The following is a 14005-nucleotide window of genomic DNA, read 5'->3' as shown; positions in this document are numbered from 1 at the left end:
ATATTGCTACGTGTAAGTTGAATCGGTATGGAAAATGATTAACGTTTGTTAACTTTTTCAAAACAAGAGCACTGAATACCTCCAGCGTATCATGACTGACAGCTACATGAAGTCTTATGTATACAGATGATGTGGTTCAAATTTGGAAGCATGTTTTTAGTGTGGCTATTTCCCCCAATACAGTGCTTGCATATACCTTATCCTTTAAATATAACATTTATTTTTTGTATTTCCAAACTAGCTCTTTGGGGTTAATTCCCTTCAGCCTTAACTGGCCTTTTTCTTTTTTCAATTCCTAATGTTTATCTACCATTAGCCGTAAACGTGCAATCACATTGCAGTGGGGCAGAGGTTTTGTAGCTGATCACATTAATCTAATCTAAAACTGCATTTAGGACAACTTTGTTGCAAAGCACTAGAACCGTTGCAAACTGAGGCTTCTTATATTCAATCCAGGTGAGTATTTCTGGAAGTTTTGCAGGGTTGATTACCGAGATACAAGAAAAAGTCTTTTCCTTGACTTTTTTTACATTTTAACCAGAGAACTGTCGAAGAGTGCCTGGTCGGACCATTAACGTTTACAATTCTTCCAGGCTTTGTGGCGCACCCTGCGCAATCCTGCTGACAGCATTTCTCACGTGGCGTATCGGGTACTTGGTAAATTCGGTGGAAGTAACAGGAAGATGCTAAAGGAGTCACAGAAACTGCAATATGTAGTCACAGAAATCCAAGGACCCAGTATTACAATTGAATTTTCAGACTGCAAAGCATCCATTCAGCTCCCGATGGAAAAGGTAAGGGCAGAGCTTATTTGCTGTGCTAGGAAGAACATTTTGGATACCATTTATATCTGTGTATAAGTGCATGGTCTAACTGCGGTATCTAGGGGTTGGGAATGGCGGTTATTGCTGGAGAGGAAGGGGAGGCAGGTTTCCTTGAGGGAGGGCAGAATGGGGCTGGACCTCACTCAGGGCTTCGGGTGCTTTCGGACTCTGAAAATCAATGTATCTGCCGTAAAACTTTGCGTTTATAAAATACCATAACAGTTTCAAGCCTGCTCTCTCAGGCTTTCTCTGTATTTCTTAATTTAGGTAGTCCAAATTGTACACACTTTTAAAGTTACTTTTAATATGTATTAAAGGTACTGTTCCCTTGATGAGTCACCTTATTGCGAATATGAAGAACAAGAAGTGTTTGGTTGCTGTCTTTTTCCATTCTAGGCGATCGAGACTGCTCTGGACTGTTTGAAGAGCGCCAACACGGAGCCCTATTACCGGAGGCAAGCGTGGGAAGTGATCAAGTGTTTCTTGGTAGCTATGATGAGCCTGGATGACAATAAACATGCGTTATACCAGCTTCTTGCACATCCCAAGTATGACAATTCTTTAATCATAAATGTGTATGTAAAATTTATAGTGTTTTCAGAACAACCTGATTTAGAGCCAATGGTTTGTCTAGGCAATGCATTCTTCAAGGGGTGTTTTACCTACCGGTTTATCCTGCTTTCTTTTACATTAATGCAAGACTTTCCAGGAAGAGGAATTTTGTTGTCATATTATTTGATGCCAATGATGTGTTCATTTTTCATACTTTTTCTTTCCCTAATAACAGTCCAATGTATAATAATCTGTTACATATAATCAGACATTTAAAAAATGAGTTTAGTATATTTAAGTAGTTGGAATGTTTTGGTGCTTCGTTGTGTTTTGAAGATGAGCTTAGACTGTGATTTTTGTATGTACACCTGACTTGTTACTAAAGTGAGATACCAAGTTCAGTTTCATTTAGCGGCTGAACTACAGCGTAGTCACACACGTAACCCGCGTTTCTCCATGTGGGGGCTTTTTGTTGATAACTTTAACATCTTTTACAGCGTTAGTCATTGATATGTAATGGGTATATTAGTTCTAGACAACTTCAGCATAGTAAATGTGGCTAAAGAATATTGTAGCTTTTATAATAATGGACTTGTTAGACTTGACATAAGTAGAGCTTTGCCATGAATAGGTTTTGTTGGACAGTGATTTGATAAATAATGTTTCAATCTTTCGAGATTAAAATCAAATGTCATTTTAAAAAAGGGGGAAAATGTTAAAATATTGAAAATGACGTTCTGTAATTGAGTTGCGCGTGGTGCCTGTGTGCCTGTTATTTGTAATGCATGTGGCTTCTTCTGAGCCACTGGCTCTAAATGTTCCTGATGAAATGGAGCTATCCATCATGGCTCAGACCAGGGGTTGGCAAAATTAATATGGACCGAGTGAACTGGTGTGGCTGTGTTGAAGTGAGGGAACGGGAGCTGGAGGAGGAGTTAGACATCCACAGCAAACTTTAAATCAAGTACTTGACAGTGCTCATGTCTGAGCAGCCGGTACTGCAGTTTAGGATGGTAATGAACGGAACTTTGTCTTTCAGCTTTACCGAGAAGTCCATTCCCAGCGTGATTATCTCGCATCGATACAAAGCCCAGGACACTCCGGCCCGGAAGACGTTTGAGCAGGCGCTGACGGGGGCGTTCATGTCGGCCGTCATCAAGGACCTGCGGCCCAGCGCGCTGCCCTTCGTGGCCAGCCTGATCCGCCACTACACCATGGTGGCCGTGGCGCAGCAGTGCGGTGAGCGCGGCGCAGCGCGAGCGCGCGGGGAACTTTGTGTGCGTCTAGTAGTCATTTGTTTTATGAAAGTCAGGATACTGCACTTGCTTCTGGGTACATATGTTGGGTTTTGTTGGATGGCTGACTTAAGTTTTAATTCTTTTGAGCAGTGAAAACTTAGGAAGCAAGTGTTGAAAAACAATCGATCACCTTATAATGCTTTATAAGTGCTACAGCCAATGAAATAATTACAGCTTGGGACAGTTTGTATTTCCAGAGCATTTCTGTGGCTCGATAGACACAGGTCTTTTGGCAGATCCTACTGAATTCGTTTGGTCCCACTTGTGGTTCTGAAGGACCATCAGGGGAACTGAGGAGACCCCAGAGCACTGCGGTGTCTTCTGTCTGTGAAGAAAACTTCTTGTGTGGGGTTGGACTGTATGACGAGCAGTTTGGGAACTGGCACGCTACAAGTGTGTCACTCTTCCTTGTCACATTAATGGAACTTGATTTTTTACGATTCTTCATTTTAATTAAAACTTCTTGCAGTGCACAGTCTAGCGCATAGAAGGAAATATGCAAGTAGACGTAATCTTTGTTTCTTCTAAGAGTGAAGAATGCCTTAAATCCATTAATATACAAATAGACACCGTGCTTACTGGTTTTACCATGAGCTAGTTGTAGGAGCAGTAAAATCTGATTGAAATATGTTCATTGAAATATCCAGTGTTTTATCTTTTTTCCCTCTTTTCCTCTTCACCATGAATTGCAGGTCCTTTCTTGCTGCAGTGCTATCAGGTGGGAAGCCAGCCCAGCACAGCCATGTTCCACAGTGAAGAAAATGGCTCGAAAGGCATGGACCCCTTGGTGCTTATTGACGCCATCGCGATCTGCATGGCGTACGAGGAGAAGGAGCTCTGCAAAATAGGAGAGGTGGCTCTGGCAGTGATATTTGATGTTGCAAGCATTATCTTGGGTTCAAAGGAAAGGGTAATATATATATATATACACACTTTTTTTTTTTTTCTTTTGAAAGTATATTTAAATCATCTAATTCAGCCAATGCAACTTTGCTTCTCGAATTTTGGAGTCTACCACTGAGCTGAAAACAGCAAACTGATACATTTCTTTGTTTCAGGCTTGCCAGCTTCCCTTGTTTTCGTACATCGTGGAGCGTTTGTGTGCTTGCTGTTATGAGCAGGCTTGGTATGCCAAGCTAGGAGGTGTCGTGTCAATTAAATTTCTTATGGAACGACTGCCAGTAATTTGGGTCCTCCAGAACCAGCAGACTTTCCTGAAGGCACTTCTCTTTGTCATGATGGATCTAACTGGAGAGGTATTTAATGAATGGATTGTATCAAAGAGCTGAGGGAAATAAATTAGTGTTCTTAAATCCGTGCAGATTGTACTCTTGCTGATCTTGATGCTACTGAACTTCAGAATGTATCATATCTGCAGTTCATCTACGTCAAGTGCTCGGTTTGTTGATGGGTAGTGTGTAGATTTGTGATCTTTATTTCATAAAAGTCATCTGTGATACCTTAGGTTTCCAATGGAGCAGTTGCTATGGCAAAGACCACATTAGAACAGCTTCTGATTAGATGCGCAACGCCTCTAAAAGATGAGGAAAAAACAGAAGAAATCCTGGCGGCACAGGAGAAGTCGTTCCACCACGTCACACACGACCTCGTTCGAGAAGTTACCTCCCCGAACTCCACTGTGAGGAAACAGGCCATGCATTCCTTGCAGGTGCTGGCACAGGTCACCGGAAAAAGCGTCACGGTGATTATGGAGCCACATAAGGAGGTGAGCAGAAATATTTACGGAAAGTGAGTTTAGAGTTGTTTGCCAGTTTGGATTTGCAAAATGCTTTTCCGAGTACGTTTTCCCACATGAGTGAATTAACTTTAGTGCTTTGATAGCACACGTTTGTCATCGGCTGGTTCCGTTGTTCTGAAATACTGTGGCTGGAATACTGTAGAGATTCGTACAGGCTGTGCCTGACTGCTCAGCCAGTATTTATGGTGTCTTCAGGTTGATTTACTTCTGAAATTGGCTGCTCATCCCACCACCAGTCCCACATAGGCTAGGCAGGTAGATAATGCATTTCGAACCTCATTTTTGTGTTATTCTCTAAATGTAAGGCATGTTGTTGCTGTGTCTTTCCCTATCCAGAAAGAGACTATAAAGATCAAGGGTGCTTGAAATAGCTTTTTGCTGGATACTCCTTAGAGCTGGTAGCGTTCATTCTCTTGAGAGACAAATAAACCTACATAGGCCCTAAGGGCCACCACCACATATGAAATTCTAGATGTCGTCGTAGTTTGGGGAGATACGGAGAAGCCCCTTAATTGATAGCTCATTTTGCTAAAGGTGTTTATAGAGGAGAGTGAGAAGTTGGTGTAATGGAAAAAACTTAGGTTAATGTTTTTGTTTTGCTGATGTTTTAGGAATTTGAAATATTCTTGTTTCTTGGCTTTAACATGATAAATGCTCAAGTCTATGGTTTTCTTTTTTGTTTTTAACATGATGTGAAGTTACTAAATATTATAGATAATATATAAAAATTACAGATACTGAGTTGATGTGCTAACTCCTTGTGAATTAAATTAGTTCAGAGAAGTCCTGTTCTTGCTTAGCGAGGTGTAAAGATGTACATCTGGAGCCACAATAGCAAACAGAACCATGCGGCGATGACTAATGATGGCTCAGTGACCAGCTCTGCGGGGTCATTTGAATAGGCTGCTAATTAAGAAATCTAAATTACATTGTGTAGGTTCTCCAGGACATGGTTCCTCCCAAAAAGCATTTGCTTAGACACCAACCTGCAAACGCACAGATTGGCCTGATGGAGGGAAATACGTTTTGCACAACCCTGCAGCCCCGCTTGTTTACAATGGACCTCAATGTTGTGGAACACAAGGTTTTCTACACGGAGGTACTTTCTTTTCAATGTTGTTATATGTGAACGTAGATACTTAAGTAGTGATGGTGTCGGAGCTCTCATTGTTAAAAGTACACATTTTCGCTGTGCAATTTAAACTTTAACCAAAATGCAAGAATTCAGCTCTGGAAATGTGAGCTGCGGTCTGCCCTTGCCTCCAGCATAAAGCTCCGAGCTGAGCAGAATATTCCAATGTGTGTGAGGCGTATTAAATGAGCTTTGGTGTTATACTCCTGGTTTAGTAGCCCTAACTTTCTTATTTAGTGCACAATGTATCTGTTAAGTAAATTTTTTACCACCAAAACGTAGATACCGTTTGCTAGATTTTTGAGTCCGTAACAGTTTGAGTAAAATCAGGTATGAAATAAGTGTGTAGATTTAATGTGGAGAAACTGTCCGGTTCCTTGGTTTCCTGGCTGGCTTGTCCAACTCTAAGTGCTGAAGGTGTTTGATCCCAACAGTAGTTGTGATTCCGAGGCAGGAGTGGGGTGTAGTTGTCAGTGCAGAGGATCCTCTGTTTTTAAGACAAACCGAAGTGCTGTAGATCAAAGGTGTCTGTACAGGCGGGAGTGATGTGTTGGCATTGTGAAGGTGTTACTAGTGTTCTTGGATATAGGTGCAATCTGGGCAATGTTAACTCACAGAACTTGGTTTCAACCTGTTGGGTGTTCTCAAACAAACCCCATATGCATCCAGTGAAAATACTCAGCCCTAGAGAGGAGAGCTCTGGAGGAAAGAGTTGTTCCCCCGGGAAGAGACTCATGAGCATTAGAATGATTTATGACGTTTTCAGCACATTTTTTCCATATTAATCTCCGCCTGTTCTGTTCCCTCTTCCCTCGATGTTTTCGGTGTTGTTGCTGCCATTCAGGCAGCAAGCTTCTCTGTAGACTTTTTTCTGCTGTCTGAGCAGCCCGTTTGCAAATAGACCTGATAGATATTGGCCAATAAAATGCAAAATGGTGAATTTTTGCATGACTTTTCTTTGGTGGCGGTGCTAATGGGCTCTCTTGCCTCTGCCGGACCACTGCTCTCCGTGGGAGCTTAGACGCTGATCTTGAGTAGAATTTTTGCCTGCTGGTGAAATTTGGAGGTTGGCTGGTGTGTGACATAAACTCGGCTCTTTGAGAAAACAGCACTGGAAAGGTCGCTGATAATACCATTCCAAACATCCTTCACAATGCTGTGCTAAAATGATTGCTGAGTTTTTTCCCCTAGTTGCTGAATTTGTGTGAGGCTGAAGATACCGCCTTAATGAAACTACCTTGTTACAAGAGTCTTCCGTCGCTGGTGCCTCTTCGGATTGCAGCCTTGAGTACGTAAAACTTCCCAAACAAAGCGTGGGGTGGGTGGGTGTCCCTGTGAGCAGCGGGCAGCCCTGTGCCCGAGAGCAGCAGCGCGCCTGGCCGCGTGGAGGCTGGTGGTGCTCCAGAGGTCACGGCTTAATGGAGAACAATGGGAAAACATCGCTGCTTTCTTAATGACTAGGATTTAGTTTCTGAAATGAACCCAAAATATTTTTAGTCTAATTACGTTATATAGCATTAGGAGAACTTTAGAAGACTGTTCGTAGAATTTCCATTCTTTTACTGTTTTATGATGCCTGTTGCTTTTGGCAAAGCATCTGTAACTTAAGATGAAATAAAAGAAACTTGAAGAGCAGAAATGTAGAATTAGGTTTTTCCCCTCTCCTTTGAAATGGAGTTAACAAAGAGAACCAATTTCCTTTGATATTTGCAGATGCTCTAGCTGCCTGCAATTACTTGCCTCAGTCAAGAGAGAAAATCATTGCTGCACTTTTCAAGGCACTTAATTCAACAAATAACGAGCTGCAGGAGGCAGGAGAAGCGTGCATGAGGAAGGTGAGTGGCTTAAAATGTTGCTTTCCGGGCCGTTTCTCTCTGCTGAACTCCCTTGTTACAAAGCTTCTTGGGAAGTTCTCCGCAGGAGATAACGGCTGCTCTGTTCAGTTTTTGTCAGTGACACCAATGTAATTAAGTTTCTGTCGGATGTGCTTTTTGGGGTTTTGAACTTAGCCATAAAAATTTCTTCTGGTTGAAATGATGCATTATAAGCTCTTGGCCAAGGACCATGGCAAGTCTTTCAGTCTGTCTGTCTGGTCTTCTGCCTGTCTGTTCTTTGTGAAGATAGCTTCTAAATAAACAGTGTCAGTGCTTCCCAGCAGTTTCGCAAATGTGCGTGCCTGGCGTTATTGTACCAGCTTTTCTCGTGTCTCTGTGTTGCTGAGAGGTGTGGTGGAGACCCCAGGGCGGGTTTTGGCGCAGTGCGCAGCGCAGCAGAGCCAGGCTCTGCGGCCGGGGCGGTACCGAGGTCAGGGCTGGTGGCCGTGCCTGGTGCTGCTCCGCTGGCCGCTCTGCGGGCGCCAGGCTGTCGGGTAACAGAGCTGGAAGGGTAGGGAAGCGGATATTCTCTCGTCGTGATTTGCAGCCCAGTAGATACGCCTAATTCTGATTCAGCAAGATTTTAATACCATTCTTGTAAATATAGAAAGCGATAACAAAAATACTTACAGTTTCTTTGGATTGGCTGGCACATAACAGGGAATGTAGCTATAGCGATACTGGTGGTTTACGTTTGCTTAGGCCATTGGCTGATCAGAGGTCAGAGGTTGGCTTTTCATGTCACTTGAGTCATGGAAGGAAATGTACTTATTATTTGTGGCTGCTGCCAGTGCAGCCGGGTTGAGAGGTAAGAGGGAGGCAGTAAGGCTTGTTCTGACCTATGCAGTTGATATACATTTTTCTGGTTTTTTTTCCTGTGATAAGCCCATGCTCACAGAGGTTCGGTTATGACAGTAAATATTCTCTTTGGCTGCCTACCCCCAGATTCTCTTGAGCTTTTATGTTACTTAGGATGCACCCAGGTTGTAACACAGAAATCTGCTCTGTTGGCTTTGGCCAAATTCCCACGCAGTTCTTAATAAAGCAGCGTCTAAAGGTTTGTCCATAGCTGTGTTTTGAATTTATAGCTGTGGCAGTTCTTCAATCTGTCTGTAATTATCATCTCCTACTTGATTATTTTATGGAGCATCCTACTGTGCGTTAGAAATACTTAAATACTTCCCAAATCCATCTTGTCATGTATCTTTTTCAAGCAGTAAATGTTGTATAAGCTATTGCATTCAGAAAGAACTAAACAAAAGGAAAATCAAGTCAGCAGAATTTGTTTTAAAAATAAAAGGGACTTGCACACAAGTCGTTCCCCTCTCCATCTGCATCTTCATGCTGTGCTTTCTCGCAGTTCTTGGAAGGAGCTACCATAGAAGTTGACCAAATTCATACGCACATGAGGCCGCTGCTGATGATGTTGGGAGACTATCGGAGTCTGACGCTGAATGTTGTGAATCGCCTGACGTCTGTCACCAGACTGTTTCCAAACTCCTTTAATGATAAGTTCTGTGATCAGATGATGGTAAGCCCATTCCACTTTTCTTTAGCTCTTCAGAAGGGGTTTTCTTTTCGCTAACATTTGTATCGTTGAAACATTAAAGAACAGTTCAGTAGTGACTCGAAGTATGTATTGGAAGTAAAGGATTTTTGTTTCACCATTTTGAGTTAATTTCTAAAGAGCTATTAAACCAGAAGGTTCAGAGACGTTCTTTTGTAGAGAAGACACACCTGGTTGTGCTAAGGTCTGCTTGGACAAGTTTCTCTTTCAGCAAGATGCCAGCAGCACAGTACACTAAGGAAACCCTTGAAAATACAGGATGTTTCAGAAAGATGGACCCAGTTTGAAATCACTGTATCTCTGCAGCCTCTTACAGTCTGTACAGCGGGTGGAGGGAACATAGAGCGTTTATTGAAAGGTTACTAAAACTTGATAACGTATTAAACAGTCTGTAAGTTTTTATGTGATTGTAACACGTTGGGTCCACCTTTTTGGAACACCCACTGCTTCCTGGTGGGCTAAGTCTGTTTTGTTGTTTTCTTGGTTTATAAAGCGGTTGAAGTTATTGCCCTTGTTTGCGGTTTTTTAAACCATGTTTGTGAGTTCTTTAGCCTTTTGCAGTGGATATTTAAGTATGTAAATGCATACGTATCAAGCAAATCATTATGCGAGTGGAAGCTGATCAGACTTGAGATTCTTGTGCCTTTAATGTATGTGCGGTCGTAGCCCCTGCCTTCCTGACCATGGACGGGACTTTGAGCAGCAGTGAACTCCACTCTGAGGGAATGAAAGTAACTGATCGTTTTCCCCTTTGTTTCCTTCAGACAACAATTTCTGCCTCTTGCTTTTCTTGTAGCATATGCTCTCATTTGCTAAAATGGAACAGTGTAATTAGAAGAGTAACACTCATTATCCTCTCTTTATAGCAACACCTTCGTAAATGGATGGAAGTTGTAGTTATTACACACAAAGGTGGACAACGGAGCGATGGAAATGTGAGTTAATGCATGCTTTTATATGGGAAGACAAGAAATAAATAGTGTTAGTGCTATGGGATTACAGAACTAATTCAGCTGTAATGTTGCCATAACTGATTATGCACTGATGTTTTGTTACAAGCTAATGAACTTATATGTATATTGAATATTTGTTACACATCTTAGTAAGAGAAGCTTCTTATCTGCTGACGACGGTTACTTTACAGCCTCTGCTCTACCGGTTAGGATGGGAATAGCTCATTGACTTTATTTTTCTTCTCCGGATTTTCTCCTTAGAAATCCGTTCTGCACTGGAGTGGCTGATGAGCTCAGCAGCATAATCCCTCTTTTTCATGGATATGTTTGATGTTCATAACATAACGTAGTCTTCTGAAAATTATACATAATAACAATAATGTAATCCCAGTTGTTTTTCATAAATGGTATTTAAAATGCAGGTCAATGTTTAGCGGTTGAGATCACGTTAATATCTCTCTCCCATCCGAACTAATGGCCTCAGTGAGACCTGTGGGAAGCTTATCAGTTTTCTCATAGCTGGGAAGCTGCGCAGCATGGCGAGTGCGCTGCGGGCTCTCAGCCGTCCCGCACTGAGTGGGCTTCCCGCTGCAGGGTCCTTTCCTGTAGATTACCAGAAATCCTGTCATTCCATTAGCATTTTATTGATAACTTACGTGAAGTGCTGAGATTTATTATTGCAACTAAGAAAAAATTGGGGGGAATTTTATTAATTTCTTTGTTTTTCGAATTAGAATGAAATTAGATTGGGTTCCTATTTCCCTCAAAACACAGAAAGGGCTTAATGGCTTTTCATTACTGTTCCCTGTCATTACAAAGAGAGCTTTTACATCTGAATTCAGTCACTACTCTCTGTTTCACGGAGATGTTCTTTAATGGAGTGGAATTCATTTCAGATGTCTGAACTTCAAACCTGTTTGGTTAAACACATTTTATTCAAGTCAGAGCAGTTCCAAGGCCTTCATTAATTAGGAAGGCGTTTTAGTGCACGCGCTGCTCGGTGAGCGCAGTGAGTGCTCCGCAGCGCTGCTGCCGCCGGTGTCGTTACGCACCGTGCAGCTCTCGTCTAAAACACGGCTGTGCTGACAAAGTCCAATCAAACCATGATATTACTGGGGGAAGGCAGACTTCCGCAAGGGCCGTGTTCTTTGTACGTCATGGTAAGCAGATGCTGTACGTATGTTACGCCTTTGCGTTTGATTGCTGTCTATACTCATGTAGAGAGAAAAAAAAGGTGGGATGTGTGGTGCTGGTTTTATACATTTAACTGGTAGTATTGATTTAATCGTGTTTCTGTTTATCTGCAGGAAATGAAGATTTGTTCAGCAATAATAAATTTGTTCCACCTGATCCCAGCTGCCCCGCAGACGCTGGTGAAACCTCTGCTGGAGGTCGTTATGAAAACAGAACGAGCGATGTTAATTGAGGTAAAATTGAGTGGAAGTTAACCTTGCTGATATTTTTGGTTTATAGTATTTGTAAACATTAGTATATAGTAATTATAATATGTTAAACAAGGTGTGGGGACATTTGGTATAATAAATATGCATTTCAAGCCTTTTGGGAGGTGTTAACATTTGTCTTAGGCTCTTAAAAGTGAAGTCTTGAAGTTGTCCATAAATTGTCATCATAGAAGTCCTGAACACTTTGTATGTGCAGAATTGCCAAGTCACGTGTATTTCCCTGAGTGCCAGTAATGAGTAGAAAATACTCTGAGCTCTGCGTTTTGAACCCGAGCTCTCTGAACCTTCCAGGCTGGCAGCCCCTTCCGGGAGCCGCTGATCAAGTTTCTGACCCGTCACCCCTCGCAGACCGTGGAGCTGTTCATGATGGAGGCCACTTTGAACGATCCCCAGTGGAGCAGGATGTTCATGGTACGCTGGTGGGGAGGGGAGCCGGGAAAGCCCTCATCTCCACAGAGCAGAGCGAGGAAAGCTGCTCCATCTTCTCCGTGGTTTTTGTCCGTGTACGACCTCGCAGTCCTCAGTCGTGGTCTCACTCTGGCTGTAGGGTGCCTGCTCTCCGTTCTGTGTTTGCTTGTTCTGAGCTGTTGATTTTATACCTTTCCTGATCGTGTAGGGTTATTGCTGAAGTTGTAGAGGTTATTTTTCTATGTGAGATATAACCTCTGCAACTTGAGTGAGGAATGTAAAAACTCAGGATGATATAGCCTTTCGGTATCTTTGCTTTTAAAGGTGGTTGTTAAAATTATTTCTTCCCCTTTTTCAGAGTTTCTTGAAACATAAAGATGCCAAACCCCTGCGAGATGTCCTGGCAGCCAACCCGAACCGGTTCATCACGCTGCTCTTACCCGTTGGCACCCAGGCGGCTGTCAGACCTGGCTCTCCAAGCACGACCACCATGCGCCTTGACCTTCAGTTCCAGGCTATTAAGGTGCTAGTTTATCTTGTTTATCTCTGCACTAGATAGCTGAAAGCTCTTCAGCTACAGGCCTGTTCCATACAGGCTTCCCGGTGTGTGTGTATGTACTATAGCCCCTAGAAAAACACTCGGGAAAGTGGGAAGAGTCACTCTAGGAAGGGAAACGAGACTCAAGTGAACTATACTTTTTTAATCAAATAAGATATAAGAGGAAAACATGGCAACAGAAACTTCTTTTTAATTCCTTCTAAAATTGGTCTAAACTAGGTTTTATTTGACCTTTCAAAAAAATATTTTAGGAACCTCAGTTGCCCTTGAAGAAGTGCTTCTGTGTTACTGGTTCTGCTGGCAGATCTGCGTGCTGACTGTGCGTTCATCCTGGCTTGCTTTTGACAGATCATAAGTATAATAGTTAAGAATGATGAGTGCTGGTTAGCAAACCAACACTCCTTGGTGAATCAGCTGAAGCGCGTGTGGGTGAGCGAAGCTTTTCAAGAGAGACACCGTAAGGAGAACATGGCTGCAACAAACTGGAAAGAGCCGAAGCTGTTAGCTTATTGCTTACTGAACTACTGCAAGTACGTAAGAACATTTATTTCCTCTGGCTTGGGTACCTTTTTCTTCTTTTTTTTTTTTAAATTTTGAGAACATTGTCAAGGTAGACAGAGGCGCTAAAAGGAGTTTGGAGTTATTGAAGAGGAAGTTTGATGCATTTCATAATGCTGCCATTAGCTCTGAAGCCATGCCTGCTCTCGGCTCTCTGCTCGTTTAAAACCAAGGGTGGTTTCTTCACCGGTTCGTGGGTGTAGTAGTTTGGTTGGGTGTTTTTTCACAGAAGCTTTTCGTGTTTTGTGTTTTTCCAGAAGGAATTATGGTGATATAGAGTTGCTCTTCCAGCTGCTTCGGGCTTTTACGGGTCGATTCCTCTGCAATATGACTTTCCTAAAGGAATACATGGAAGAAGAGATCCCCAAAAACTACAGCATTCCCCAAAAAAGGGCTTTGTTCTTCCGGTTTGTAGACTTTAATGACCCGAACTTCGGAGATGAGCTCAAAGCCAAGGTAACTAAAGCAATTAAATCAAAGGAGCCTGATATTTAGGTTTAATTTTCTTCTTGGGAACTAGGGCAACAAAACTCGCTTACTTAAATGTCAACAAGTTTGCTAATTGGCAGAGCCATTTAGGGGAAAATATCACACCTGAAGAGCAGCGCTAATGAACAGAGGCAGCAATTCGTCTTGCTTTCAGTGCTCGCTGCTTTAGTTTGCGCTCTCTGAGAATCTTTGCCCTTAGAGGGGGGAAGGAAGAGGAAAACAAGTCTGTGTGTGTCTGTTCGTTAAGGTTTTAGTCACAGCTTCCTCTTGTGATGCACTGAGCGTTTCCCATGTGCAGGGTGCGTGTGGAATCCCTTGCGTGTTGCCTGCCTTTGGAAGGGTCCAGGAGCTGTAACGGGGTTCTTGTTGCTGTTCTCTAGGTGCTGCAGCACATCCTGAATCCTGCGTTCTTGTACAGTTTTGAGAAGGGGGAAGGTGAACAGCTCTTGGGACCCCCAAACCCGGAGGGAGATAATCCAGAAAGCATCACCAGCGTTTTCATAACAAAGGTGACAACCCTTGTTTACATCAACACGTTTGAAATGTAAAACAAAAAGTTGTTCCTCTCG

At 42.6% G+C, this 14005-nt stretch overlaps 1 protein-coding gene across 5 annotated transcripts in view; it reads left to right on the top strand.

The window, feature by feature from the left end:
• Positions 1 to 14005, top strand: part of TRRAP (transformation/transcription domain associated protein) — a 71426-nt gene that overhangs the window by 17043 nt on the left and 40378 nt on the right. For all 5 annotated transcript variants that reach the window (XM_065850467.2, XM_065850466.2, XM_065850470.2 and 2 more), the window contains 17 exons: positions 594 to 794; positions 1221 to 1372; positions 2416 to 2615; positions 3367 to 3584; positions 3733 to 3930; positions 4140 to 4400; positions 5371 to 5532; positions 6757 to 6853; positions 7279 to 7400; positions 8800 to 8970; positions 9873 to 9941; positions 11267 to 11386; positions 11714 to 11833; positions 12189 to 12353; positions 12738 to 12919; positions 13205 to 13403; positions 13817 to 13945. In XM_065850467.2, coding sequence (XP_065706539.2) covers positions 594 to 794; positions 1221 to 1372; positions 2416 to 2615; positions 3367 to 3584; positions 3733 to 3930; positions 4140 to 4400; positions 5371 to 5532; positions 6757 to 6853; positions 7279 to 7400; positions 8800 to 8970; positions 9873 to 9941; positions 11267 to 11386; positions 11714 to 11833; positions 12189 to 12353; positions 12738 to 12919; positions 13205 to 13403; positions 13817 to 13945 — 2766 coding nt within the window. The remainder of the gene's footprint in view (positions 1 to 593; positions 795 to 1220; positions 1373 to 2415; positions 2616 to 3366; positions 3585 to 3732; positions 3931 to 4139; positions 4401 to 5370; positions 5533 to 6756; positions 6854 to 7278; positions 7401 to 8799; positions 8971 to 9872; positions 9942 to 11266; positions 11387 to 11713; positions 11834 to 12188; positions 12354 to 12737; positions 12920 to 13204; positions 13404 to 13816; positions 13946 to 14005) is intronic.

Source organism: Patagioenas fasciata, chromosome 15 (genome assembly GCF_037038585.1).
Source record: "Patagioenas fasciata isolate bPatFas1 chromosome 15, bPatFas1.hap1, whole genome shotgun sequence".
NCBI classification, from domain to species: domain Eukaryota; kingdom Metazoa; phylum Chordata; class Aves; order Columbiformes; family Columbidae; genus Patagioenas; species Patagioenas fasciata.
Note: the sequence above shows the minus strand (reverse complement) of the source record. Positions and strands in the feature narration are given on the sequence as shown.